Here is a 27,937-nt window from a genome sequence, read left to right as displayed (position 1 = left end):
GAGAAAGCGCAGTGCTTCTGCCACCCCCCCCAACACACACCCCGTCTCTCCTTAGACCGTCTCTCAGGTGCCACTTCAGTTTTCATTTTTGAAGAAGCCGCTCCTGGCTGCCCCAGGCAGTCTGGCATCCTCCTCGCTGCTCCCAGGCCTGCAGCGCCAGGATTCTGTTAGTGCAGTGTCTGTCCCTTCTGCTCTGGGGTCCAGGAGTCTGTCTGTCTTCACCTTGATCTCCCTCCCAAGGGCCCTGTGCTTGTCTCAGTGGGGTTAATGATTGCATCTTCATCTTAGCTGTTCTCCCACTTCTGTGGAGAAAGCCCATGCTTACCGCTAGAGCCTGCTCTGTGCAGTGCTGTTGAGAGCCCCTTGAAGGGGTGTGAGGGTTTTGTGAACAAGTGCATTTTCTGGGGAAAGGATCTTTGTCCCAAACTTGTCCTGACCCACTGTTTGGTTCCAAGAGACCAGCTCCAGAAATAAGCCCCAAACCTCAGCAGGTAGCTCGCTGGCATCACCAGGCTTGTTTCAGCCTCATTACCAACCTGAGAAAACGCAGTTGTTTCAGGTCATCTTAGGAAATCCCACCACAGGCCATTTTAATAACATACACCTTTGTAAATTCGGCTTTAGGTTGGAGTTGAATGGGGATGTCTAGCTGAGAACTGAATTTCTAGGAGCTAGGACTTTGGTTTTCACTTCTCAGTGTCCATGTTCTCTTAGGCTTGGATTGGGTGACCTCTTAGGTCTACCAAATGGGTTCCCTTGGATACCTTTTATCTCTAGTTCTGAGGTGCAGGCTTGTTACTACTCAGTAACTGTTGGCATTGGGAAATGACCTTGGGTTCTTGGTAGCTTGACCAGTATCAGATAAAGGGGGCTACTTTTTTAGTCTAGAATGGCTTGGCCAAAACAAGTAGCAAAGTCTTTATAGTTGTGGTTACTACTTTAAGTTCCTAAGGGGAGTAAACAAGTTACAAAGTCTATATAGCAGGTGGTTATTGCTTCAAGTTCCTAAGGGAGTAAACAAGTTACAAAGTCTATGTAGCAGGTGGTTACTAAGCTTTAAGTTCCTAAGGGAGTAAACCAGTTACAAAGCATTCTTGCTGCTTGGGCCTGTGACAGTGCTTTGTGTTCCTGAAACCTGATAGATTTCGGTCAGTTCCTAGCTGGGACAGTCGGAGACAATCCCGGATGAAAGCTGATGACAGTTGTCCATGACAGTGTCTGGAAGGATGGGGAGTGGTGGTCGGGCCCTGTGCAGGCAGTGCTGTTCCCTGGCCCTGCTTTTATCTGCTGAGGTCCATCCTTCTGGCTTCTCTGTACCACTGTGTGTGCCTTTGCCCAGAGACTCATTTTGCAGACTCCTGTTGATAATTTACATTCCCTGTGGAGATGGAAGCAGGCAATGTGTCTTCGTGGGTACCGTTCAGGAGAACCCGGAGACCAGTGCCTGGGAGGAGCGTGGGAGGTGCTGGTGGTCGCCGCCAGGTCTGGGGCCAGGTCTGGGGCTGTCTCTGTGACCCCCTCCTGCTCGGAGCCCTCAGCCTCGGGTCTGCCCCGCTCCAGCCTCCCCCACCTGCAGCGGAGGCCCAGCCTCGCTCGGCTGTTACAGCTCGCTGTCTGGGAGAGCGCTGCTGTTACGCACCTGGCATGTATCTTCCCACAGAGACCAGACAAAACCAACAGCTTTTGGCACACGGCCAGTTCTGTTGAGCTCATGAACTGGTTGTGGGTTGTGATGTTTTTGCTCCGAAAGGTCAGAGAGGGCTGTAATCTGGGCAGCAGATTAGGAATTCGTTTGTTGGTGTCTGAAGGGGCGCACGTCATCTGACTTGAGCTTTCTGGTAATGGGCGACTCCCATCTTTGCATGAATAGTTTGTGGAACTATAACTAGGCTTGAATGCTAGTAAAGTGTTACAACAACAGCATTTCCTTCCGTCTGGAGGGAGAGCACCTGCCACCCTCACTGTGTAGCCCGGGGTGGGAGAGAGGTGTCTGTAGAATTGACCCGGTCTTCTCTCTGTTTACAGGGTGAAGCAGCATGATGCCTGAGGTGCTAAATCTGTTTGTTTCATGGCTCTGGGGTTTTCTTCTCAGACCCCCACCAAACGTTTTCTGTTTGCAATAGAAGTTAGTTCAGCCCTCTCATGATATATGCTGGAATTTGACCCCTGGGCAGTCGTCTGTCTGCGTGCACCCTGATATAACCTGTAGTTTCCTAGTGAGGTGTGAATGTGAGTTTTCTTGCTGACTTTCAGTTACAGAATCAAGGAATAGCATAGACCTGTTTTAAGAAACACACCAGCACTCTCAAGCAGTTTATAAAGTGTTTAAAAATCACACACACACAACATGCCATTGGGAATTAAATAATTTAGCCAACCACATTGTTTTATTTTCTGATTTTTGTAAAACCCCAATTTCGTATTCTTTTTGAATTTTTTTCTGTTTGACATACATCATCTTTATAAGTATACTTAGCAGCTGCATATTTTGGTAATATCACTAGTTTCCCCCCATTTTTTGACCATTCAGATTACATCTGCCTTCTTTTAGTATTGTAAATTTTGCTTTATATATAATATATATTGATGCATATTGTATTTTACCTGCTGAATTACTGTATTTCCTGACAGTGTTTTATTAGAAGTGGACTTTTGAAGAGGAATTTTTCTCTCCAGTTCTTAAAATGCATTAATATATTTTGAGAAGTACTTACCAGTCACACTGCTGTCAGTCTTATATATTAATGCATTTTCACCACAAATTTGTCACTGTTTTGTGACAAGGTTTCTGTTTCCCCTTAGCTATTTAGAAATATGGTACCTTCTCACTTTAACCTGCATTTCTTTGGTCCCAGGTGACTTAGATCTTTTTTCTTTTGGCTAATCCCATTTCTGTGGCTGTGACTTCCATGCAGGTACTTCCCTTGTGACACCATAGATAAAACTCCATGCGTGCAGCTGGTTTTGAGTGAACACACACACACTTTGATATCTCGGTGGCTATGTAGTTTTGTTTTTTGCTAGACTTGTTTATGTGCAGAAACTCACCCAATTGATTTATAAAGGATCTTATCTACTACTACAACATTCAGTTCAGTCGCTTAGTCATGTCTGACTCTTTGTGACCCCACGGAACTGCAGCACGCCAGGCCTCCCTGTCCATCACCAACTCCCAAAGCGTGCTCAAACTCATGTCCATTGAGTTGGTGATGCCGTCCAGCCATCTCATCCTCTGTCGTCCCCTTCTCCTCCAGCCTTCAATCTTTCCCAGCATCAGGGTCTTTTCAAAATGAGTCAGTTCTTCGCATTAGGTGGCCAGAAATACCAGCATCAGTCCTTCCAATGAATATTCAGGACTAATTTCCTTTAGGATTGACTGAGACCTCAAGAGCCATTGGTTTGTAGGCTATGAATCTTGGTGATCTCATTACAGTTTTTAAGCTTTGGCTCTTTTTCATTTTGTAGAAGTTTGAATCTTCTGTTTTTAAACCTGCCAGTCTTTTATTTTTTGATTTGTTTCTTTACTTCGTGGAAATTTAAGATTGTAAAGATTAAAGTGACTGGTCTGTTGCCTGATACTGTTCTAAAAATAGTGGCAGAGGAAAACAGTGAACCAGATGGGTCGTCCCTCCCCACCCCGGGACGCAGGTGACCTTGCCACTCCTTGGCTGTGTGACGCGCGTCTGCTTAGCTGGTGGGGGCGGCCTAGGGTTCCCGAAGGAGGCCGGGGCCCTGTGCTGGGGAAGCGAGGGAGGCGGGCCTTGTGGGAGGGGGCCACGAGCTCACGCCTGTTCTGCTTGCAGCTCTCGCCAGCCCCATCCTGGGCCTGAGGGAATGTACCAGAGGCTCGGCCGTGTGGTGTCAGAATGTGAAGACGGCGTCCGACTGCGGGGCCGTGCAGCACTGCCTGCAGACCGTCTGGAACAAGCCGACTGTGGTGCGTGTCCTCAGTGTCTGCGCTCTCCTGCCTCCTCCTGTTTGCTCCTCCCGATGACCCTGGGGTGGCAGGGCCTGTCTGTGGTGGCTGGGCGGGGTACCCACCGGGCGGGCTGGAGAGGGGAGGCGCCGCCGTCCCTCATCTGTGCGTGTGTCCAGGCACAGATAGGGTGAGAGGCCCCCACTCTGCCCCCTCTCCCCCAGATGAGGTGTGGCCGCCACTCCCGGGGCTGCACCGAGGGTAACAGCCCTGCCCTTGTCACTCACTCAAAGCCGAAGCTGAGCTTCTGAAAATCTTTTCCCCCTCTTTTGGTATTTTCTCTCTCTGCCTCTCAAACAGGCACATCACTGATTCAGATCCTAGAGCTTGGTAGCTATCCAGAATTTTATTTCCAGCTATGGTCAGCCTGGAAAAGATGCCACTGATTTTTCATCTGAACAGTGATAAACATATAGCACATTAACGTGGGAATACTCTTGAGATGACAGACCTCTAGTGCGCACTGCACGCGATCTGAACCTTCTCAGGAGACGCCCAAGCTCTGCTGGCTGAGTCAGCCGACTCTGGGACGTGCTTCCACCCATGGGACAAGCCAGGTTTGACTGTGTGGAGCTTGAAGTCTTACAACTTGTCAGTGGCTCCTAGTACTTCAGTAGGAGAAGAAGAATTAAGTAAATATCACTGCCTTTTAAGTTTCTGAATTCACTCTTGACCTGCCGTCCGTGGCCAAAATTTCAGGTTTTGTTTCTCATTTGCTTCTGGTCTTGTTTTTAACACTGCTTCCTATTTTGAAGTTTAATGTGTCGTGAGGGGAACTTTTTAGATGTCTGTCTCTCTTGACAGGACAGTCTTGTGGACACCTGAACCTCGCAGGCTTTCATTCAGGATGCCTGAGTGGCCCCATGCATGGGATTAGCTTGATTAGTTCCGAAGGTTCAAGGCAGTTTCTCTAAATGCAGCTGAATTCACAGGTGTTCCTTTATCTCACCTGTGTCAGTTGAGATATGTCAGTTCCTTCTTCATGGGTCGAAAATCAGTTGACATACAGAAGGGAACACCCCACAAGCTTTGAGGCCTGGCTAGACTTTCCATGGTCCTGGGCCATCTCTGAGCTTTGCAGTGGTGACGTGTGGCCCCCGCTGGCGTGCAGCACAGCCCGGGAGGTGGACAGCAGACGAAGTACTGGCAGTGGTGCTGGTGTGAATGTGCAGAGGTCTGGCTGGGCCTTGTTTCCCCGCCTTCCTCTCCTCTCTCTGCATCACAGTACCAATTTTCTCTGATTCTTGCTACTCTTGATTTCTAGTTGGTTTTTGAAAATAATTATTTAGTTAGGCTTCCCTTATGGTTCAGCTGGTAAAAGAATCCGCCTGCAATGCAGGAGACCAGTGCAGGAGACTGGGTTCGATCCCTGGGTTGGGAAGATCCCCTGGAGAAGGGAACGGCTACCCACTCCAGTATTCTGGCCTGAAGAGTTCCAGGGACTGTATAGTCCATGTGGTCGCAAAGAGTCAGATGCAGTTGAGTGACTTTCACTTCACTTCATTTACTTTGGCTGTACCCGGTCTTAGTCGCAGCAAGCAGGATCTTCAGTGGACGCATGCAAGCTCTTTGGTTGTGGCTTGTGGGATGTAGTGCCCTGACCAGGGATCAAACCCAGGCCCCCCTGCCTTGGGAGCATGGAGTCTTAGCCACTGGACTACCAGGGAAGTCCCTTCGGCTGATGTATTTTGAGCCTCAGTTTCCTCGGAGATGTGTTGTGAGCAGGAATATGAAATGTGGCTGGTTCCAGATGCACTGCGCGAGGTGCTCGGGGTAGAGGGTGCAGGAGGAGGGTTTCCGGCCCACGGAAGCAGAGAGGAGTGTGATCGGTCACTTCTGATCCTCCCCTGCGGCGTCCAGTGCTTCTCACCTAGGTTTGGGGACTGGCATGTGCCGGCGTGTCAGAGGTGGCCCTGGCTAGGTGGAGTGAGAGAAAAGGCCGCAGTGGTTTTCACCCGTGTGTGATGTGAGTTTTGTCCTACAAATACAGATCTCTCTTGTGTTCTTTCCTCTTAGAAATCCCTTCCCTGCGACATATGCAAAGATGTCATCACTGCAGCTGGTAACATGTTGAAAGACAACGCCACCGAGGTGAGCTGCCACCAGTGTGTGTGACCATGTGTGAGTGGTGGCTCTGCGCCCTGCATCGGTTCCTTACAGAGCTGTGGTTCTCGGGGTCCCACTAGGGATGGTCCAGGCCCCGGTGGGAAGTAATTGTCCCACGGGCCACAGACTGTTTCTGTCATGCAGTCCCCCCACCCCCGTCCTTTAGAAATATAAGAACCATTCTTGGCCACAGGCTATACAGAAACAAGCCATGGGTGCTAGTTTGCCGACTGCTGAGCTCAGCATTAAAAGCCCATGGTTAACTGGGGTTTTGTATCACATGCTGTTAACCTTTAGGTTCATTTTTGGCGATTTCTGCTCAGAGTTCCCTGTGCCTGTGAGACTGCAGGTTTGAGCATCTCTGTTTTGAATAGTGCTCACGTCTGCTGTCTGCCTCACTGGTCTAACAACCATGACTCCTCACTCTCCCTCTCCCATGGCCTCTTCCCTGAGGGCTGCTGGAGCTGGAGGGCCTCTTGCATTCAACCCGTTGGCGGAGAAGAAGTCCATTCTGGTCTGACTCTTGCCTCTGTCCTCTCTAGCAAGAGATCCTCATGTACTTGGAGAGGACCTGTGACTGGCTGCCTAAGCCGAATATGTCTGCCTCCTGCAAGGAGATCGTCGACTCATACCTCCCAGTCATCCTGGACTTGATTAAAGGACAGATGGTATGTGATGGAGAAGAGCCTCTTTTTTTAGGGTACCTCTGGAGCCCAGATCAGATTACAGTGACCATGATGGAGAGTTCATTGATAGATTGGGATTTTGTCAACAGATCTTTTCTACAGTTTTAACATCCAGAATGGCTTTGGCACAGCAGACCACTCAGCTTGTAATGTTCAAGGGTTGGGGAGGGTATAGGAAATATGGGAACTCATAGAATTATTGAGGGAATGTAAGTTGGTATGCAGTTATAGGTGTTGGTTTGATAATTCATGTCAGCCATAAGGATGCTCGATTTTCTTTTCTTTTTTTCCTTTATTTTTTATTAGTTGGAGGCTAATTACTTTACAATATTGTAGTGGTTTTTACCATACATTGACATGAATCAGTCATGGATTTACATGTGTTCCCCATCTGAACCCCCCTCCCACCTCCCTTCGACTTTCATTCAATAAGTATCTGTTATGCATAAACCACATGTCATAGGTTGGGTTTTCCCCAAGGAACAAGGAGCCAAGTTCATGAATTTGGAAAGACTCTAAAAACCTCTAGTAGGGCAGGGGTGTCCTGGGTGGGGACTACAGTTTTGGTGTGGAAGCAGGGGTCACCACAAGACCTAAGACCATGTTCCAGCATTGCCAGTGCTGCGGGGAGCCCTGGGAGGGGTTCATGGGAGAAGTGACAGGATCCTTGTTCAGGGGTGTTGGGCTGGGTCCCACCAATGGGGAGTTTCAAGAGGGGAAGCTGGCGGGACAGTCAGGTATGAGATGTGAGGGGCTAGGGGAGGCGGAGAGCTGCACATTGTCTTAGAGGATAAACAGACTAGACTTGCTGGTGGACGGGACTGCAGGCAATGGAAGAGTTAGTCATGCCTTCCAGGTTTGTGGCGGGTGCCTCTGGGAGGCTGGTGGTAGAACCATTTGTTAAAATGGAGCTGCAGAGGGCTGGGTGGTTTAGTGTGAGTTGCCTGTGAGCTGGGATATGGGCACTTGAGTCAAGCCAGGAGATAAGGAAAGGGAGAATTCTGAGGCGCCAGGTGGTCTGTTTCCTTCTGGGGCAAGGATTTCCATTTGGGCCTCTTTCTCCCCAGAGCAATCCCGGGGAGGTGTGCTCCGCTCTCAACCTCTGCGAGTCTCTTCAGAAGCACCTGGCGGAGCTGAATCACCAGAAACAGCTCGAGTCCAATCAGATCCCGGAGCTGGATATGGCTGAGGTGGTGGCCCCCTTCATGGCCAACATCCCCCTCCTCCTCTACCCTCAGGATGGCTCCCACAGCACGCCGCAGCCCAAGAAGGTGAGGTGATGGGCCAGGCTGCCCAGGGCCCCATTTGGGGTTGGGGTGGAACCGGAGCTGAGACACAGAAGGGGCAGTGTACAGTTCTGAAACTGGGGGCTCATTCCTTCACTGACTCCGCAGTTACCAGCCACCCTTCGGATGGTTGTGCCACGGAGATTCTGAAGAACTGGGATGTTTAACACGCCCCCTTTCCTGTTAAGTTTCACTGTAATAAATGCCCACATGATTTTAAACTTCAGTCACTTTAGAGTCTATAAAAGCACATTAGGAACTGTTTAGGGACTCACTTCTATTGCTATAGTATGAACATGTAGGAACCTGAATACCCTGAGGTGTTTAAGGAGGGTGTATGGCCTAACCATCCCATCTGTCTAGGCTAATGGGAACGTCTGCCAGGACTGCATTCAAATGGTAACTGACGTCCAGGAAGCTCTGAGGACCAACTCCACCTTTGTCGAGGCCTTGGTGGACCACGCTAAGGAGGAGTGCGACCGCCTGGGGCCCGGCATGTCTGACATGGTGAGCTTTGCCTCCTGCATCGCACGATGTTCTGGGCCAGGGAGCTGGGCTCTGGAGACAAGAGTGGGAGAGCCAAGAAAGTTCACTTCTGGGGTACCACTTCAGGTTCCACTTAAGGGCCCTGAGGAAGAGATTGTTCTTCTTTTCTCTCAGTTGCCACGTGTGTGAGGAACAAGAAGAGAGCCACGTAGAACCCTGGTTTGAAAGTTTGGGCTGTCGTATATTCATAATTCTAACTGTGCTGTTCCTGCCACCAGCAGGGCGGTTCCCTGGGGGAAGCTCAGGCCCCTGGCTGGCAGGAGGCTCGCCTGGCACCCCTTCTTTAACTCTGGAGAATGTTGGTCCTGTGGACTTAGAAATTCTGTTAGCTCCACAAGGGTTTTATTTCTTGGACCCTGTTCACATTAACCACACTCATGAGATTGACATCTAAAACCAATATGCTGTTTAATGTCTGACAACTAGGAAACTAAACCTCTGCTAGACCTGGACTCTCGGGTCTGGGTTCTAGAGCAGCCTTTCTGGGTGGAGCTCTGGAAGCTAAGGGTCCCTTTCTGTCCACTTAAACCTGGAACTCTTTTAGCCTCATTGAAGTGTTTTTGTATATTTGCTGTTTCAGTTGGCTTCCCCAGGCTAACCTCTCTGAGGCTGTTATATCACCCTCCATTTTCTTATAGACACTTCACAGTCATGACCAGAGGGTCTGCAAGAAATACCTAGATATTTATGAAAATCGTTATAACTTAACTGGATTATACTAGATTTAAACTTTATAATCCTGTCTAGGAATGTGTGAATGAATTTGGGAAGTAATCTCAAATTGATCAGTGTATCTCACAGTTGCCCTAAATTGTCCCTGAGTAGTTGCTGTGTGACCTTGGAGAAAGCAAGGGCCATAAAAGGAGATTGGAGGACCTTATCTCTACGGGCCTTTGGAAAACATTTTCAAAACACTTTGCCATTTTTTGTCTTATTGAGACTGCCCAGAACAGACATTTATGATTCTGCTCTTGGGAACGTGCCTTGATATTTGCATATTGACACTGTTGGAAAGGCTGGAGTGTCGGTGTATTGTGGTAGTAGTGTTTTACTAAAAGTCTGTTTCTGTCTCCCCAGTGCAAGAACTACATCAACCAGTATTCGGAAATTGCTATCCAAATGGTGATGCATATGGTAGGTCGTGGGGGAAGCTCCTTGTTACCGTTTCTTTGTCTCAGACTGTGATTTCTAGGATTTTGAAAATTGTACAGTTTATTTTTCCCTTTTTTACCTTTGAGTACTGAATTAAACCAAAAGGAGCCCTCTTTGACCACTTGCAGTTTAGTACCTCCCCCTTGCGTTCCCTGGGCTGGGGAAAGGCGGAAGCAGCCCGACCCTTGGGATTGCCATGGTGGCTTCCCGGCGGTTTGTTTGCCTCTGTGTCTGTGAGCCGGCCATCAGATTTCTGGTATCTGGCTTTCATTCTGGGACCCGTGGGAATAGTCTGCTCTGTAGCTCGGCCAGGCCTGAGGGTTGCTCTGTTGTAGCCTGAGTTCTGAGCGGGCAGAATCCGCCTCCCATAGTTGGTCCTCGCTCTGCAGCAGTGTCGGCTGTGACTGCTGCTTGAGCCCGTAACCGCTGCACTTGCTTCTGATACATCCAGGTGGTTGGGGGTGGTCCTCCATTATTAGAGGTAGAAAACATCCATTGCGTAGAGGGAAGCCAGCTAGCTCCATGCACCCTGTACAGAGCAGGGTGGTCTGAAGGCACCCTAGGATGCCCTGGCCTCCTAGGATCTAATCCATAATGGCTGAGGGATGGGTTGTATTTAATACTGCCTTCTCTCTGTCGTGCTAACTTCCTAACTACGTTGAGATTGGCCTACAGTTCTTAAGTTTGTTCTCTAACCAGGGATCAGAAAGCTATGGCCCAGTAGTTTTAATGGAATATAGTAATACCCATATTTGCACTATAATAGTAGGGTTGAGTAGTTGAGACCTCAGGGCCTGTAAAGTCTAAGTGAGTTACTCTCTGGCCCTGATCTGACCACTCAGGGGTTCCATCAGGCACAATAGAATTTTTGTGGAAATATTACTCACACCCTGCCTTGTTCTAAAAATAGCTTAAAGGCAAAAAGGGCTTTTGCATACAAAGACATGCTGCTAAAGCAGGAAAAAAATAAGCCTTTGATGTGACCTGGTCTAGTTAAATGCTTCATCGTAGCTAACAAAATACTTTTATTATTTTTAAAAATCATGCTGCATAGACATATTTGGAAATAGGGATAATTACCCATATTTTTGCAATTTTTTTCTAAACTTGTCTTAGTCATTAAATATTCTGCATGTACGATTGCTAAATGGCTGCATAATATTCCATTGTATAGATAAAATTCCTTATGGTTGGTGTTAAGGTTGTTTTCAGGTTGCTCTTAGGATAAAAAGTATGATGAACATCCGTAGAGCCAAAGAGATAGACATGCACATCCCTGTTTTTTTCCCTCAAGATAGGTAACTGGTCAGTAAGACTGGAATTGCTGAATAAAGGGCAGGGCTTTTGGTAGACAGGCTTACCTTGAAGATGCCACAGGTTTAGCTTCAGACCACTGCCACAGGTTTAGTTTCAGACCACTGCAGTATAGTGAATCATACAAGGATAAAATGAGTCAAAGGAATTTTTTGGCTTTCCAGTCATATGAAAGTTACATATGTACCACACTCTGAAGTCTGCAGTAGCATTAGGTTTAAAGAAACAATGTATATACCTTAAATAAAAATACTTTATTCCTAAGAAATACTATCATTGAAGCCTTTAGTGAGTCATAGTAGTAACATTAAAGATTATTGATCACACAGATCACCTTAACTAACTAACTACTAAGATGAAAAATTTGAAATACTGCAGGAATTACCAAAATATGACACGCAGACATGCAGTGAGCAAGTGTAACAGCGCAGGGGGGTCAGTAGACTTGCTTTTGAAGCAAGGCTGTCCCAAACCTTCAATTTGTATAATCTGTGAAGCTCAACAAAATGAGGTATGCCTGCGCTGCATTGGCAGACCAGCCTTCCAGGCTGGCATTTGGCCACCTGGGGGCAGTCTGCCCTGAGACCTGGGCCAGGGCTCCGTGGCCTCACCTCCGGTGTCCCTCACCTCCGTCACCTCCGGGTGCATTTGATGCTCTAAGACAGTGCTCTGATTTGAGCAGCCCTGTGTCTTGTTCCTGGCTGCTCATCAGCAGCCTGAGGTGAGGGCCTTGCAGGCGAGGTGGGCTTGGCTTCTGAGTGAGAAGGGCTCTTCATATACTGGTGCTCTCCGGGGACTTGCCGCTCAGGGTTCTGACTCGGTGTCAGGGGCAAGGGGACGGTGCGCAGACAGGCTGGACAGCGTGGTCTGGCTCTTGAAGGGAGGGCAGCTTTCAGGCCCCCATATGCAGGCAGTAGTAGGAGCAAGGTAGGTTGTTGATAAGATGCCTGAAAGGGCATTTCCCCTAAACTTCTGGTGACAGATGTTTTTACACCTAGTTAACTGCTTGATTATTATTGTTTTAATTTTTTCTTAACTGTTGTGTCCTTTCCTTTCTCTTATTTTCATCTCCGATTTCCTGTTTTTTTTTGTTCAACAGCAGGATCAGGTATGTGATGGGAATTTGCTTGTAGTAGTGGTTTGCTGCTGCTTGTAGTTATTTTGCTCATCTTTTTTTGTATGGCATAATCAGCTCTGACAGATACAAGGAATGATTGTGACAGGTAGGCTCCCTCTCTCTGTTAATAAATCGGCTGCAGGGGGAGAGTCTACATCTCTCCTGTGTGATTCAGCACTGGAGGGGTCAGGGGTTTCATTTCCCCTCCGGGAGACCAGAAAAGGAAGCCTGGAGAGCCTTATGCTCTGGTCAGAATGAGGGAGGAGCCGGCCACGCGCAGGCCACCCGTGGGTGGGAACCATGGACGGCCTGCGGCCACTACTTTCCGCAGTGCAGGCCTGACCCCAGTGGGACACCTTGTTTCTGTCAGGACTCAGGAGAGCGTTGCATGTCACAGGCATGTTTTCCATCAGCCCAGAAATGCTTCTGCTGCATGAGTGGGTCATTTGCAAATAGCGAGCAGACTGTTCCCCTGTCTGTTGGATCCAGAGAATTGGAAACAATCTCTTGATTATAGCTTCTGCCCCTCCGGGTGATGGGGTCCTTTGGGTTCTGGAGCCACATGAGACAGCTCGAGAGCAAGGCCACTGGTGGCAAAACCTGGGGACCGAGCCCCCCGACTGGACTCACTGAACCAGCGCCCTTTCAGGGTTGTACTGAGCACTGCCCTCATCTAGTTCTAGAATTCAAGATTTTCAAAGGTATTGTGAAGTCTAATAGGAGAGCACCTTGGTTGAAATATCTGAATTTTCACCTAGGCCTCCTCAAGGAGTTAGTATAGCAAAACTGGTCAGAGACAAAGCAGCCACACCTCCTGATCTTGGTCTTTTTTCTAAAAAGCTTGCTCTGTCTCCAACCCTTTTCTGATTTTCCCCCCATTCTTAAAGCCTGTCAGAGATAGGATACCATGAGCCGTGGCAGTGGGCTCGCGCTCTCCCATTAACAGGGCTTGTTTCTATAATCTTCTCGCTGCTTTATGGTTTGGTGGTGGGAGGCAGATGCCATCAGGCCAGAGCAAGTTGCTGAGTGCATTTGTTTACAGAGTATACCCAGCATGTATACTTCATTTGCTCTTGGCCACCTTCATAGTGAAGTGGTCAAGGTGTTGTCCAAACTCTAGTTCTCTGTGGTTTGGTGTCTGGAGGGGAAGGGGATCAATCTGTGAATCTTCTGACTCGAACAGGTTCATCACTTGGGGAAACTGGGCTTTGGTGTGTGCTGTGTGTGTGCCATTTTGAACACAGACTGTGATTTTATAAATAAAGTCAGTGTTTCCCCTTAATGCATCATTTTAATGGTCCTGCTACTGAAAGATCCGGTATGGTTTATTTGTATCACTTGGGGCTTTGTTAGGTCATGGGCATGCTGGTTCTTCCTCCAGAAAGAACATATAGCTTACTTCCTCCTGAGAGCGAGCCAGCTCAACGGGAAAACAGGTTCTAGAACAGACCAGGTGGCCCTGGAGAGGATTTGCTTGCTGGTGAAAGGTGCCGGGAGTTGTGCTTCCCTGGGTGCTCCCTGGCTGGAGCGACATTGGGTGCTGATCTCCCTTCAAAGCTTTGCATGGCCTCCTTGGTACATCTGTATTTGCACCAGCCCCTTAGATTGAATGAGCCTTTGCCTGACCAAGCTTTGATGCTGGGTCTAGGATGTTCCTCCAGCACCCTGTCCTTTGTGTGTAGAGTGTGGGCCAGTGTGTGTGGGGAGTGCGTGCCTGCTCTTAACAGCTGCTTCTGTGCTCTTTTCAGCAACCCAAGGAGATCTGTGTGCTGGTGGGCTTCTGTGATGAGGTGAAGGAGATGCCCATGAAGACCCTGGTCCCTGCTGAGGTGGTCTCAGAGAACGTCATCCCCGCCCTGGAGCTGGTGGAGCCCATCAAGGTACCTGGTGCCATTGGTTTATGATGCCCCGCCACTCCGCGTTGTCACGCCCCACACAGCACACACGCCTGTGGTTCCCGTTTGGTTTCTGAGGTTACTTGCGTTTGAGTCCATTAGTTTACAGCAGTCCCCTAAACTAATGCAGCACCATCACTGTCATATGTTTCTTTCCTGAGTTATACTCCCTAGTGCTCATGAGATCAAGTCTGTGTTTTTAGCACACCATTCAAGGTCATATTTCAGTGCCTGCTGCTGCTAAGTCACGTCAGTCGTGTCCGACTCTGTGCGACCCCATAGACAGCAGCCAGCAGGCTCCCCAGTTGCTGGGATTCTCCAGGCAAGAACAATGGAGTGGGTTGCCATTTCCTTCTCCAGTGCGTGAAAGTGAAGTCGCTCAGTCATGTCCGACTCTTAGCAACCGCATGGACTGCAGCCCACCAGGCTCCTCCGTCCATGGGATTTTCCAGGCAAGAGTACTGGAGTGGGCTGCCATTGTCTTCTCCTCTCAGTGCCTGGCTCCAACCAAACCTTTCTGATGTGCCTTCTGTGGCCGCTCCCACATCCTTCCCCACACTATAGCCATGGTCCCAACTCGATGTTCCCAGAACACTCCCAGGGTTAGTGCCGGAGCTTCTCTGGGTGTTGCTGCTCGTGTTGTTTTGTTTCCTTAGCATCCTGCACTTGGTAAAGATCTCCTTCATTCCATACTTCTGTTCAGCACTTCTTATGTATGGGTGAGATAGTGTTTGAGAGATTGAGGCCTACAGTAGTTCGTCAGCAGTGAACAGGATCATCCTTGTGTTCAAGGAGCGCCCAGGGCTGTGGTGTCTCACCACATGGCTCGTGTGGCACATGGAACTTCCGTGTCAGTGTTGCTTGAGCTGTAGCGGTCTTGTCTCCCCCCGCAATCTCAGCATGTGCCCTGTGCGGACCACGCATGGGTTAGGTGTCTGACTGCCCCTCCCGCTCCTGCCCAGTCCAGATGCTCAGAGGCTACGGCCCATCTCTCTGACTGGATTCGTGGCTGGTGGCCAGACAAAATGGAGAGGTATAGCTTGTACTCTTAGACATATGTGGTACTTAAATTTAAAAACAAAATCCAGCTCCTTGGTTGCTGGCCACATCTCAGGTGCTCAGTAGACACACGGCCAGTGGCTGCTCTGCTGGATGGTACAGCTAGAGAAGGTTGTCATGGAAAGTTCTGTTGAACATGGTTTTATCAAAGATAGGTTCCAGAAAAGAAATTTCAGGTGCTGAGACTTGAAAGTCAAGAGGTGATCTCAGATGTGTTTAAAACTGTCTTCTAAATAGTAGAATACCTCTGCTGCTACTGCCTCATTCATCTCCCCAGAATGAATGCTGAATGATGAGGTGATTTGAGCCAAACAGATGTTGAATGGACAGCTCTCTAGGGTTGGGGGACAGTTTCATTGCTTCTCTTCGTAGTTTTGGGTGGGAGGTGGATGATTAGGGAAAGGGCCGGGTTTCCCACCATACAGGAACAGCAGGGACCAGGGCTCAGACACTAGGAAGAAGCCACACCCTGTTCTGAAAGCAGCAGAAGGTGGCTTCTGGGCGACGCTAGCCTGTCCTGGCCTCGGCCCCCATTAGGGGAGCAGGACCAAGGGGTGAGGCGAGGCTCTCGGTGTCAGTGTTCTTCTCCTGCCCTTTTAACAGAAGGCCTCAGCCCCCGCGAAGGCTGACATTTACTGCGAGGTGTGCGAGTATGTGGTGAAGGAGGTGGTCAAGCTGATTGACAACAACAGGACTGAGGTATGTGGATCTGGGGACGTCTGCCATGGCAGAGGGACAACCTCTCCTGGCCGTGGAGCCAGAACGGCCTCGTGGGAGGACCAGCAGGCCTGGGCTTGGCCCTGGCGGGTGAGGGACACCAGCCTGGAGGTCGGAACACCCACTCCCCACCAGCAGGTCGCTCTGGGCTGGGGCTGGAGGAGGCACCTGCCCTGCTGTGAGCTCTAGCCTTTGGGGGGGGAAGCAGCACCTTGCGTGTTGGCTGGTTTCCTGGTCACATCAGCATTTTCAGAGTCTCTTCACCCCCATGCAGCCTCCCATCTTCTCACCGAGCCTCCTCCCTTGTGTTTCAGGAAGAGATAATCCACGCTTTGGACAAAGTGTGCTCGAAGCTGCCCGCATCCTTAGCTGAGCAGTGCCAGGAGGTGGTGGACACCTACGGCAGCGCCATCCTGTCCATCCTCTTGCAGGAGGCGAGCCCCGAGCTGGTGTGCAGTATGCTCCACCTCTGCTCCAGCCGGGGGCTGCCGGCCGTGACAGGTGAGCCCCGGGGCGGGTGAGGCCGACCGGCCCCTCCTGGGTGAGGGAGGGCCTCGCTGGCACTGAGCCTGGGCTCTTTTGTGTAGTCCGCGTGACGCCGAGGAAGGACGGTGGCTTCTGCGAGGTGTGCAAGAAGCTTGTGGGCTATTTGGACCGCAGCCTGGAGAAGAACAGCACCAAGGAGCAGATCCTGGCTGCCCTCGAGAAAGGCTGCAGCTTCCTGCCGGACCAGTACCAGAAGCAGGTATGCCGTGGGCTGCTTTCGGCCCAAATGTCAGCACCTGCTGGGGGAGTGTAGGAGCTGAGTGCTCGTCGACTCTACCTCTGTGTGAGGTTTTGCCATTTCTGCCTCTGGCATGAAGTCCACTGAGATTTTCTTAAAGGTGCTCTGTGGACTCCAGTGGAGCCACCGGCAGGAAAATGAGCAGGTGTGGGTAGGTAGTGCACCTGGGCGGGGAGGCTGGGAGGCTGGCAAGGCCAGGAGTTCTGGTAGAGAGCATGTAGAGCGCCCCTCCTCGTCTGCCCGCGCTCCGCCTGCACTCGCCCAGACCTGCACTGCTGTTTCCCCGACAGTGTGACCAGTTTGTGGCGGAGTATGAGCCGGTGCTGATAGAAATCCTGGTGGAGGTGATGGACCCTTCCTTCGTGTGCTTGGTAAGCCATGTGCTAGGCTGGTAGTTTCCTGGGCAGTGCCGCCTGGCGGGGGAGTGCTGTGTGGACCCTGGAAGGGTTGCTTTCAAATATGGGGCGGGAGGCAGAGTCTGGGGACAGTATGTGGGAGAGTCAGGCATCCAGGTCCCACCACTTTACCGAGCAACCGTGCCTTTTTGGGAAAGTGCTTATTAGAGCTTTGATTCTAGCTGCTTCTAGCAGCTGATAATCTCCACTTTGAAAAGGATTAGCTGAGCAGATCTAATACTTTCTCCTCCTCTTAACCATATAGAAGATTGGAGCCTGCCCAGCAGCCCACAAGCCACTTTTGGGAACTGAAAAGTGTGTCTGGGGCCCGAGCTACTGGTGCCAGAACATGGAGTCGGCAGCCCTGTGCAACGTGAGTAACTGCTCTGGGCCCGCCTGCCAGGCCCGTGCCTGCGCTCTCGTGGTGTGTGACGCCGAGGGGAGGGAGGCTCTGGTCTAACTGGCGCCTCGGTGCTCAGCTCTCTGCTTCGTTTTCAGAGTTAGGATGGGGGTGCAGTAAGGCTTACTTGGCGGTCACCAGCAAAAGTAGGGCTCACTGCACTCTTGTCTCTGAGGAGTGATGGGTGGCAGGGGATGTTCTCCAGTGTTCTTTGCTTCCACTTTCTTGCTTTTGCCTTCAGTTCCCTTGTGACAGGGTCAGGTTCATAAGAAATCAGTCACCCGAGGGATTGCACAAGGCCTGTTGGATTCTTGCACAAGGCCTCTTGTCCCTGGGCTCCTTCTGCCTTGACTGGAGCCTGGCCTGGTTCTTCACCGGGGCCTGACAGAGCTCTTCTCGAACCACCCTGGGCGTCGGCTCCCAGCTGGGCGGCCACTGCTGGGTGACCATGCTGCTTTCCTGGGTGGGGATGTGTGTCTCAACTTCTGTTATCTGATGTTTCTTTGCGCAACTTTCTCTTCCTTGTGGGATTCTTTCAGTGAGCCAGTGTGGGGGGCATTGCATCATCTTGGGCTGTGGCAGGGAGGGTGTGAGGGCCCCCCACCTCGAGCCTCTTGCCCCAGTACCTGCCCTGCAGCACAGTCAGTGGTGGAGTGGGATCCCCCGCTCTCCTGGGTACCTGGGCCAGTTCTGAGCTGGTGTGAACAGCTGTCTGTTGGCTGAGGAGTTTTGCCTTGGGGCCCTCTGTGCCAGGGCTCAGGTGTGTAATCAGAGGGGTCCTGGCCCTTCCTGCAGGACTCTTGCCTTATGAGTCTTAGAACCCCACCACATATTATGCCTGGGTTTAAAGGAGATAAAGACCTGGGTTTTCAGCATGTGGTGCGCTCTGGCTGATCTGGGCCAGGGTATCGGGTCCCCTTTCTGGGTGCAGGCTCATGTGCTAAGGGGCTAGGGGTGGAGTATGTCACCTGCAGACTAAACTGTCCCCTCTCTCCCGTCAGGCCGTCGAGCACTGCAAGCGTCACGTGTGGAACTAGAGGCACGTTCCATCCTGGAGAAACTGCAGCGTCTTTTCCTGCTTGTGTGTCTGGGGGAACGAACACAGATCTGTTGACTTTGTTATAGAAATAGGATCCCCTCTCCCTCAGTCCCTTTCTTCTCTCCCTCATTGTGACATTGCTGTCAGTGGCATGCTGACCTCGTTGCTTCAGTGTCCCTTTCTCTCTGCTAGACAGATGCCGGCACAGCGTACACTGGAGGTCTTCTGAGTCTGTCCCTGCGTGTGGTTATGTGGAGGAGAGGGGGCTCTGGCTGGGGGCGTGAGCCGGAGCCTCCAGACAGAGGTGGTCCGTCCTCCTGGCCGGGCTTTGGGTGCTGAGGCCTCTGCCTACTCTAACGAAGGAGTCGAGTCACCATCCCCTTTTGTGGGCCTGCTGACTGCAAAACAAAGGCAGTTTTATATGAAGGATGAGAGACTCAGAATAATGAGGCTTTTTAAACAATGCGGTTCTCACTGTCATAGAGCTGTTGGAAGCAGTTGCTCAGGAGACCTGGCGGGCTGGGGCTCGCTCTCCCTGGGTCAGCCTTCAGTTCGGCTTTCTTGTCTTTCCTGATGGATGTGTTGTTTGGGGTTCTGTGGTTTGGGGTGGGAGGGGAAAAAACCAGTTCACCTGAATGTACCCTGCTGGCTCTCTGTGGCGGTTCTGCGGGCCTGCTTGTGTGTGTGTGTGTGTGTGGACCATGGCGACGCCTCCTGCCTGCTCTGGTGTCCGCCGTGCTGCCCGGCGCCCCCACTGCTCTGGGCAGGACAGCCCCTCCCCTCCGACCCCCATCTTGTAAATGTTCTTTTCGACCTGCCAATAAACGTGGATGACAAGCTCCTAAGCCTCTGGCTTCCAGGTAGAAGGTCTGCTGGGTGTGCTATCCCGGGGCCTTGGCTGCCGCCCTGCCTTCTTCTCTCCCCTCTGGCTGCATCTTCTGTTCCACTTCCGGTTGCCAGGAGAGAGCAAGACATGTGGTTGCTATTGATTTTTTGGTTTGTTTTGCACTAAAATTTCTGTGATTTAACAATAAAGTCTGTCAACCAGAGCCTGAGTGTGTGTGATGCCTCAGCCAGCAGAGTTGGCTTCTGAAGAGCTCTTGAGGCTGTGAACCTCTAAGCGCCCAGCAGTCCTTGGGCCTCTTTTGGCCACAGGAAGGAAGTCCCATCTCTGGTTCTCTGTGGCAGCCCTGGGCGCCAGTGGTCAGGGAGTGCCCCCGGACATGGGTCCAGCTCTGGCCCGTGCTGACCCCCACCGCCCCCCTGCCTCAGCCCAGCCCAGCCCAGCGGGTAAGTTTACCAGAGCGACATGCCGGTTCCTTGTGAGTTGCTTTTCTTTTTAAAATTCAGACCATTCCAGAGACGTTCAGTGCGTACCAATTGAACAAAACCAAGGGGAAAATATTGAGGGAATAACTTAGTTTCAAAGGGGGATACACACAAACATTCTACATTCAAAACCCAAGGGAACATCAGTCATTTTCTCTTTATGAGCCAGGAACGTTTGGGAAGCCAGTGAAATGGAGAGAGTGCTGTTTGCTGATATTGACTGTGTCCGTGTGGGGAGACAGGGAGGACTCACTGCCCCCACCTGCATGTCCAGTCAGGGAAGTGGCAGAAATGTGCTGGGACTTGAACTGGAGTCCAAGAGTCAAGGCCAGGCAGGGCACGCCTGCCCTGGGCTCCCTCCCCAGTGCTGGGCTCCTGTGCAGTGGGGCTAGGGTTGGGGGGAGTGGGCCGGTTTGGCCTCTTTCAGCTCAGCCTGGGCCGAGTTGGACCTCAGACTCCTGGGCTCTCAGTGACCCTCCTTACCTCATCCTTAGATGCTTGCCATTTGTTTGGTTTTCTTAAAAAAATAACATTTTATGAAGGTAGAGATCAGATGCTGAATGAGCGTCTGGCAGAAGTGGAGTCTGAGCAGCTGAGGCAGGCCCTGCTGCTGGGCCAGCCCGTGGTTGTGTGCCCAGAGCTGCCCCCGGAGGGGCCCACACCCTGGAGGTCCTGCCCCTGCTCTGGCCCCGGGAGGGGCTGGGCTGCTCATTCCAGGCGGGCTCCCCGCATCTAGTCACAGCTCTGTGATCTCCAGGGGGCTCTCCATGATCACGTCGCGAAGCTTGTGCAGGGGTGTGGACTTGGCGGACTCTGTGCGGGCGTTGCGCTCAAAGGCGCTGGCCTCGGCCGTCGTCAGCGTCTCCAGGGAGCGGCCCAGGCCCTTCTGGTCATCCTCAGGCAGGCTGTTGAGGTCCGTGGCCAGCAGTGTGCCCGTGCTCCCGTGCATCACGTGGATCCCGTCCGGCCCTCTGAGCTCGGTAGGCGGCTTGTGGCAGAAACGCAGGCTGCCCTGGCCGGGGCTGTGCTCCCCTGGCTCCTCTTCCAACTCCGTCTGGATCAGCTGCAAGAGGCCCGGACCCCACGTGCTCAGGGCCTGCCCCTGCGCAGGGCGATGGCCCCAGAGTCCCACCTGCTGTGGGCTTGTCTCCCTCCACACACAAGGAGCCCTGGGCTTGTGCCACAGAAGCCTGTGCAGCTTATGACTGTTGCTCAAACTGGGTACAAAGGAGAACCATAGATCCGTCTGGTGCTACAGGTGTGTTCTGCAGAGCGTGGGGTTCCTATGAGAATTTGTGTAAGCTCCTGTGTTCACTCTGAGGTCTATAAAGATCCTGTGACTGCAGCTGTGGAATCGGGACTTGTTACCGGGCTGGCCTCGAGCAGGATCAGCTCTCACTGTGGCAGGTGGCAGGTGTCCACAGTGGGAGCTGGAGGGGACTGATAAGGCCGAGCAGAGACTCAACAAATGGTGCTCTGTCCTGTGTGGAGCTTCTCAGTTCTCACCTATGTCGGTGGGGAATATTGGCCCAGCCGGAAACCTGAAGTTTTTAGACAAAGTCTGACTGTTCAAAGTGAGTGATGTGGCACTGCAGTCAGTTTCTAAAAATGACATGATCTCTCAAAGATACTTTCTTGGGGGTTTCTCAAATCTGGTAAACACTGCCTCAGCACCCACCCATCCCTGGGAAAGTCCATTGCAGAGTCCAGAGAGCAGAATCCAACACTCTGACTCCCTGGACCCCCACCCACTGCGGTCTTGGGTCCTAGTTACATCTTAGAGACTCCGAGGAGGATGAAAGAGAGAGGGAGAGGGAGAGAGCACCCCCAGGGCTGGGGCACAGCACACAGCTCCCGGCCCACCCGCTACCTCGGAGATGGAGGAGTGGCAGGAGGAGGCTTTTTGCACCATCCGCTGTGCAAAGAGCTTTTTGAGCCGCAGGTAATCCTCCAGGACCACCTTCAGCAGCGAGCCCTGGGGGAGGGAGAGGGTTAACCCCCACCAAGACCCTCCCCTTCCTGCCCCACCCCCCACTCACCCCCCTAACAGGTGGGGGTAATGGAAGGTGCCTCTGGGCATCTGATCCTAGGGTAGAGGGTGGGAACAGAGCCTGCTGACAGCGGCCAGCCGGACCTATGTCGCCAGAGTCCTGGCCTTGAGGCCACTTGGGCTGAAGCAGCTTCTCATCAGCCCAGGGCCGCTATCTGTTCTGGCCCCCCAGAGGGCAGGTCTAGCCGAGGCCCTGGAGGTGGAGGGAGCTGTTTCCCAGGCCACTCCCCCCTTCCCTGCATCCTCTGGAGTAAGTCCAAGCCCAGCCAGGGGTCTGGGGGTAGGAGCCTGCCAGGATGACTCACCTTGATGGGCCCTTCCCGAATGATCTGGCCCAGCTTGGCAATGTTATCGTACTCCTGGATGGCAGCCCGCAGGTACCGGTCATCGTCAGGCTTGACTGCCGCTGGTTCACGCCCAAAAGTTCCCTGGGGAGAGGAGGCATTAGCTGGCGCAGAGGTAGACGGCATGCACATGTGTACACACACGTACATGTCCCTCCTGACTGTCCCCGCCCCCTCCGGCCCAGGCTCACATGGGTGCGGGTGGGGCTGTTCCACAGGTCAGCGATCTCACTCAGGTTCTCTGGCAAGTCATCCTCGTGCTCAGCCTGGGCGGCCAGCTCCAGGTTCCGGCAGAAAGGATCCAGCCACACAGGGTTGGCCCTGCAGATGGAGTAGGGTTGGGAGGAGGCTTGAGTGGACGGACACTTATGACGCCTTTGAGGGAAACGGGCCCCCACCGTTTCCTCAGCCATATCTGTCATAGGACTGGGGGTAGAGGGTGGTAAGAAACACCCCTTGCCTGTGGCACCTGTGGGTGCGTCCTCCCCTCACAGATCCCACAAGAACCAGGACAACATCCCCATCACGATCAGCTTTGGTGCAGAGGCCTCCCCTTGCACCCGGTGTCCAAAACCTATGCCTCCCTGGAACTTGCGGCCCACAAGTCAGGGTGGAGAGAGGGGTGTTTGGCCCAGCAGGGGGCACCTGCATCCCAGGTTTCAGCCGGTCCATGATGCCCTCAGGGCTTGAGAGGCAGTGGGGACTTTACCCCAGCTTGGTCCAGGGTGTGTCTTCCTAAAGTGCACCCAGCAGGGTTCAGGGACCCCACTCACCCATCGAAGGAATACTTGTTGGTGTTGGGCATGTCCATGATGTCAATGAAGCCACGATTCCCTGTAGGAGATGGGTTGGGGTGTGGGGTAGAGGGGTACACCCTGCTGGGGCTGGGGAGCTGGGCCTGAGCCAGCCCTATGAGGCCCTGGCGGTCACTCTAGGCCCTCAGGGGCCCCTGCCACCTCCCCACCCATCACAGCCCTCTTACCTGCGGAGCCAGCCACGATGGCTTTGAGCTTCCTCTTGTGTCTAGAAAGAAGCAGAGGGGCTGGTGAAGGAGGCTGGGGCTGGATTGGCACCTTAGGGCCTAATGGCCCTGCCTGCCTCCGTGACTGTCTGCGGAGCAGGGCTGGTCAGCCTGTCTCAGGGCAGGGCAGTGGGGGTCACTCACACGGTCCTGTAGTACCAGTTCATGAGGATGAAGAGCATGGCAGCCAAGAAGAGGAGAATGGCCAGGACAATGATCGCCATCTAGGGGAGCAGGGCCAGGCCTGAGTGGGTGAGAGCACCCAGCGCAGCACGGGGACTGTGGGGGTGGCTGTCACCAGGGGTACCTGCAGGGCGGACATGTCATCGGGCAGGCGGACAGAGATGGCGGGCTGCACGTCCAGGACGTTGTAGTTCCGGAACAGATTCCTCAGTTGCTCCTTGTTTTCGTCGATCATCTGGATCACCCTGGGCGAGGGGCAGAGGCCTCAGCCGTTCCTCAGAGCTCATCCCACTCAGGCCAGTCTGCCTCCAAATTCACCCCCCACCAAGCCTTGTGAAATTCAGGCCTACCCAGTTCGGATAACCCTGTATCTTACAGATTTACCATCCCTTCACATAAGATCCTGTTTGATCCTCACAATTGCTGTAATACTCCCATTTCACGCATGGGAAGAGTAAGACTCAGGGGGTGGATCTCTGTTCACACACCTTCTCTCTACCTGCCCTGCCCATCCCTGGGTGAGAGCCTCCCATACAACAGGCATGATGGTGTCACCCTGCTCCCCAGCTCCAGGGTGGGGCAAACAGCTGAGCACAGACGCACACCCACTGGTCCACGTCCAGGATGCGGTTGGTGTCGCGGTTCACCACGTGGATGAGCAGCTCCGTCTGTGCGAAGTTCACCCGACCCTTCTTGTCCACGTGGAACTAGGTGAGAAGGGCATCATGGGAGGTGTGGCAGGGGCAAGGCATGGGAGAGGCAGGCCTCTCCTAGCAGCCTCTCCTGCCCTGCCCTGCCGAAACCCTAGCACGACTGAATGCTCACCAAGGATCAAGCTCGAGGCTGACCACTGAGCTGCACTGGGCCAAACACTTAGTATTAGCCCCATTTTATAGAGGAGGAAACAGGCCCAGAGACCTGGAAGGACCATGCTCAGGCAGCTCAGAAATGGCTGATCCCTTTCCTACACCCCGATCTCTCTGCACTGCTCTGCCCCTGTCCCGGCCGCACTTCTTGCTCCACTGCCCTGAGGCCCAGAGCGGGTTCCTCAGGGTACCTGCACGTCATCGGTGTTGACGATGGCACCAGTGATGTTGGAAAGCAGGCGGATGAACTCCTCCTCAAAGCCACGCACGCGGTCAGGGATCTCGTTAATGACGATCTTGACCCGCTGGTCGTCCCTCAGGATGTAGATGCCGATGACAGCCGTGTCATTGTGGCCCGCCAGGTCCCGGGCCACGATGTCCACCACAAAGTAACCGGGGCTGTAGGCCATGAAGAGGTCGAAGGTGCGCAGGATGCCGTCCACACTCCCTGCAGGGAGAGCCCACGGCTGGTGCACTTTCTCTAGAGAATTCTAAGTTTTATTTAAACATGCGGCATCCTAAAAACACAACTTGGGCTGCACTGACCCAAGGATGACAAGCTGGACTCTGCCATCCCATCCTGGGAGGCTGTGGAACACTTCTGAGCCCCGTGTGTCTGTTTCTCATATGTAACACACGCGCCTTGGAATTTCACAACCATAGCAGAAAGATGACTGGCGTTGGTATGGCACAGCCTTCTCTTAAAAGACTGGATTCAGAGACTTAGATCTGGGATCAGAGTCTGCCACTTTGTAGCTTTGTGACCTGCAGCAAGCTGCTTATTAGTTTAAGAGCAGTGGGAACTCGGAGGACAAAGTGATGGTTGTCTGGTGGTGTGACTGGAGGTGGTGGCACATGAACTAGACTTCAGAGGATGGTGAGGGGAGCATTCTGAAGACAGAGGTGAAGGCCAGGATGGTGTTCCAGGAAGTGAACACAAAGGGATCCAATGCCCGGGGAGGATGCTGTGAAGCAGGCTTGAAGGAATGGTGAGTAGTTCAGCCTGAGTGGGAGCCGTGCCCTTAAGGGTATAAAAGGGGCTGTGGAACCAGAAAGCGGGATTAGAAGGAAGAACTGATGAGCCTAGAAAGCCAGGCCAAAGAACCTGAATTGATTGCTGTGGGCAGCAAAGTGTAGGGAAGGGGCTGGAGGTAAGATTGGGACACCTAGAACCTAACCCAGAGATGCTCAGCTCTCCACACAGGCAGATGCACAAGCAACCACGCATACTTTTAGGTTGAAGTGTGCTTTTTGAATTCCGGCTCCCCAGTGCCTACCTAGCACAATGCCTGATGCAGGGGAGGGTGAGGTGCACAAATGGAAAGATAGGAGGATATATGGAAAGGAGAATGGGGAGATGGATGGGCAGACGAATGAATGGATGCATGGGTAGATGGATGGATGAGGAGATGGGAAGAAGAGAAGAAAGTGGGTGGGTAGATACAGAGATGGTTGGATGGGTGAATAGAAGGACTGATGTGGCTGACTGGCCACCTATACCCTGTGGTATCCCCATAGACCCTATTTCGTCCAGACCTACAATACATGAAGTAGTTGGAGCCCCTACCCATTGTGAAGACCTGGCCCACGTCCTCAGAGTCATTGGCTAGGGCCTGGAAGTAATGGATGGCCAGAATGCTATAGAAGACAAGACTGTTGTTGCCAATGTCTGCGTCCAGGGCCAGCACCTGGATCAACTCCGAGCCCACTTTGGCGTCAGTGGCCACTCCTGCAGGAATAGGCAGATGAATATAAGCGGCAGAGGAGAGGCCACCCTACACCCCGGGCCCAGGCTCTGGTCCCTGCACCTGCAGTGTACTCAGCCTTGGTAAAACGTGGCGGCTGATCATTGATGTCCTCCAGCACGACACGCACTTCCTGCAGGGTGAGGTCAGTGACCAGGTCAAGGGCTGGGGAGGGCCTGCGGGGAGGTGTCCAGCTTCGATTGCTTGAAGCCTTGACGATGAAGGAGAAGACGGCTTCACGCTCCCTGTCCAGGTCCCTCAGCACCAGCAGACGCCCGTCGGGCTGCAGCTGGAAGTTCTTCTCTTCGTTGCCGGCTGAAGGGGACCGTGGCACAGCATGAGGGGCCGGGAGGGGGCACATGTGGGTCATCTCCAGCCCCAGGGTAGAGAGGCATCACCCTGCCGGGCCCCACCTGCGATGAAGTAGTACACGATGGCGTTGGAGCCCTCGTCTGCATCCACAGCGCCTGTCACGTTGCCCACAAGGGTGCCTCGTGGTGAGTGCTCGGGCACCGTCAGCAGCTGGTACTGGGGGCTGCCTTTCTACAGGGGGAGAGGGAGGTCATGGGAGGCCAAGGGAAGGCCTGAGCCTCTGCTCCTGCCAGAGGGCACTGGGCAGTGCCTTCATGGGTGCTGAGGGCATTTCCTGCCCAGGTCTAGAGAAACCGCTGTAACCTTAAGGGAGGACCCCTGCTCTGCCCTGAGGGAGTGTCACCCACGACTTCCTCCAGGAGGGCAGGGCTGGCTGGGCACATTCTCCAAGGTCTCCTAGGACCTGAACAAGGGGGCTTGCATGTGCACACATACACACTCTTACACACACACATACGTGTGGTCTCCAGGAAACATCGCACCCTGTGTGCACACAAGATGAGAAAACCACCAGGTTAGAGAGTCTGAGTCCACACGAAGAGGCTCAGCCCCAGCTCACTAGAGCAGAATTGATTTTCAGGGTTCTTTTGTGAGCGTGTATGCAGACATGGGCACGTCAGCTCCAGGAGTCAGGCATTTCTGTCTGCTTTCTGACTGCGGGTAGTGCTTTGACATAGTAGTTGCTCAGACAATACTCTGTGAAGTGCCGGGCAGTTTCCACCAGTGACCACGTGTGTCTGCAGCACAGTGTGCACAGAGTGTGGTGTGACCGGTGCAGGGGAAGGGTAAGCTCACTGGCGGCCTCACGAAGAGGGGTTCGTTGTCGTCGATGTCCTCCAGGGCCACCTGCAGCGGCTGCATGGTCTCATACGGCACCGGCAGGCCCAAGTCACTGGCCACCAGGATGAGCTGGGGAGGAGAAGTGCCGTCAGAGCGGACGAAGGGCCCCAGGCAGGCATCCCCCCGGAGGACAGCTCACTACCCTCGCAGACATTCTAGGTGGGGACGTAGTGGTCTGGCGGCCAGAAGGAGGTCTCTTTCTCGGCCGGCCCCGCCCCCGACACTGGGCCCCGCCCCTCGTGCCAGGCCCCGCCCCCTTACGCTGTACACTGCCTGCTTCTCCCGGTCCAGGCGCTGCGCGGTCTGGATGAGGCCGCTGACTGGGTCGATGGTGAAGTACTCCCAGTCCCGGTTGCCTGCCGTCTTCAGGAAGCTGTAGCGCACGGCCCCGTTGAGGCCCTCGTCCTTGTCCGTGGCGTAGACCTCGTACACGTTGGAACGCAGTGGGATCTCCTGCGGGGGGTACAGAAGGAGGTATCCTGAGAGAATCCCAGCTCGCAGAGCAGAATGTCCTTGTCACCTTTCAGCATTCCTAGGAAATGCCTGTCTGCTTGGCTGAACTCTCCTGGAGTCTGAGCACCTGCTAGAATGTTCCTTCACCCCCACCCCCAGCCAAGGCCACTGCCCACGGACAGTCCAGCCTTGGATCCACCATGTTCCAGACTCGGGGTGACTGCCCTTCCAGGGCTATCCCATCCCTCCATCGCACTGCATG

At 53.0% G+C, this 27,937-nt stretch overlaps 2 protein-coding genes across 2 annotated transcripts in view; one reads left to right on the top strand and one right to left on the bottom strand.

Moving 5' to 3' along the window:
• PSAP (prosaposin) overlaps positions 1–19,521 on the top strand; it is a 33,412-nt gene extending 13,891 nt beyond the window's left edge. The window contains exons 2-14 of the mRNA XM_065922527.1: positions 3,804–3,937; positions 5,993–6,067; positions 6,625–6,750; positions 7,836–8,039; positions 8,418–8,561; positions 9,678–9,734; positions 13,932–14,063; positions 15,741–15,836; positions 16,169–16,355; positions 16,442–16,599; positions 16,929–17,009; positions 17,299–17,406; positions 18,435–19,521. Coding sequence (XP_065778599.1) covers positions 3,804–3,937; positions 5,993–6,067; positions 6,625–6,750; positions 7,836–8,039; positions 8,418–8,561; positions 9,678–9,734; positions 13,932–14,063; positions 15,741–15,836; positions 16,169–16,355; positions 16,442–16,599; positions 16,929–17,009; positions 17,299–17,406; positions 18,435–18,470 — 1,538 coding nt within the window. The 3' untranslated portion in view covers positions 18,471–19,521. The remainder of the gene's footprint in view (positions 1–3,803; positions 3,938–5,992; positions 6,068–6,624; positions 6,751–7,835; positions 8,040–8,417; positions 8,562–9,677; positions 9,735–13,931; positions 14,064–15,740; positions 15,837–16,168; positions 16,356–16,441; positions 16,600–16,928; positions 17,010–17,298; positions 17,407–18,434) is intronic.
• Positions 19,522–19,841: 320 nt separating this feature from the next.
• Positions 19,842–27,937, bottom strand: part of CDH23 (cadherin related 23) — a 437,615-nt gene continuing 429,519 nt past the window's right edge. The window contains exons 56-70 of the mRNA XM_065922525.1: positions 27,484–27,675; positions 27,178–27,291; positions 26,424–26,553; positions 26,074–26,325; positions 25,833–25,994; positions 24,457–24,713; positions 24,009–24,106; positions 23,524–23,644; positions 23,361–23,440; positions 23,178–23,218; positions 22,969–23,029; positions 22,387–22,516; positions 22,157–22,279; positions 21,672–21,776; positions 19,842–20,864 (exon numbers count right to left, since the gene is read on the bottom strand). Of these exons, the coding sequence (XP_065778597.1) occupies positions 20,538–20,864; positions 21,672–21,776; positions 22,157–22,279; positions 22,387–22,516; positions 22,969–23,029; positions 23,178–23,218; positions 23,361–23,440; positions 23,524–23,644; positions 24,009–24,106; positions 24,457–24,713; positions 25,833–25,994; positions 26,074–26,325; positions 26,424–26,553; positions 27,178–27,291; positions 27,484–27,675 (2,193 nt within the window). The 3' untranslated portion in view covers positions 19,842–20,537. The remainder of the gene's footprint in view (positions 20,865–21,671; positions 21,777–22,156; positions 22,280–22,386; positions 22,517–22,968; positions 23,030–23,177; positions 23,219–23,360; positions 23,441–23,523; positions 23,645–24,008; positions 24,107–24,456; positions 24,714–25,832; positions 25,995–26,073; positions 26,326–26,423; positions 26,554–27,177; positions 27,292–27,483; positions 27,676–27,937) is intronic.

The sequence above is a fragment of the Muntiacus reevesi genome, chromosome 2 (assembly GCF_963930625.1).
Source record: "Muntiacus reevesi chromosome 2, mMunRee1.1, whole genome shotgun sequence".
NCBI classification, from domain to species: domain Eukaryota; kingdom Metazoa; phylum Chordata; class Mammalia; order Artiodactyla; family Cervidae; genus Muntiacus; species Muntiacus reevesi.
Note: the sequence above shows the minus strand (reverse complement) of the source record. Positions and strands in the feature narration are given on the sequence as shown.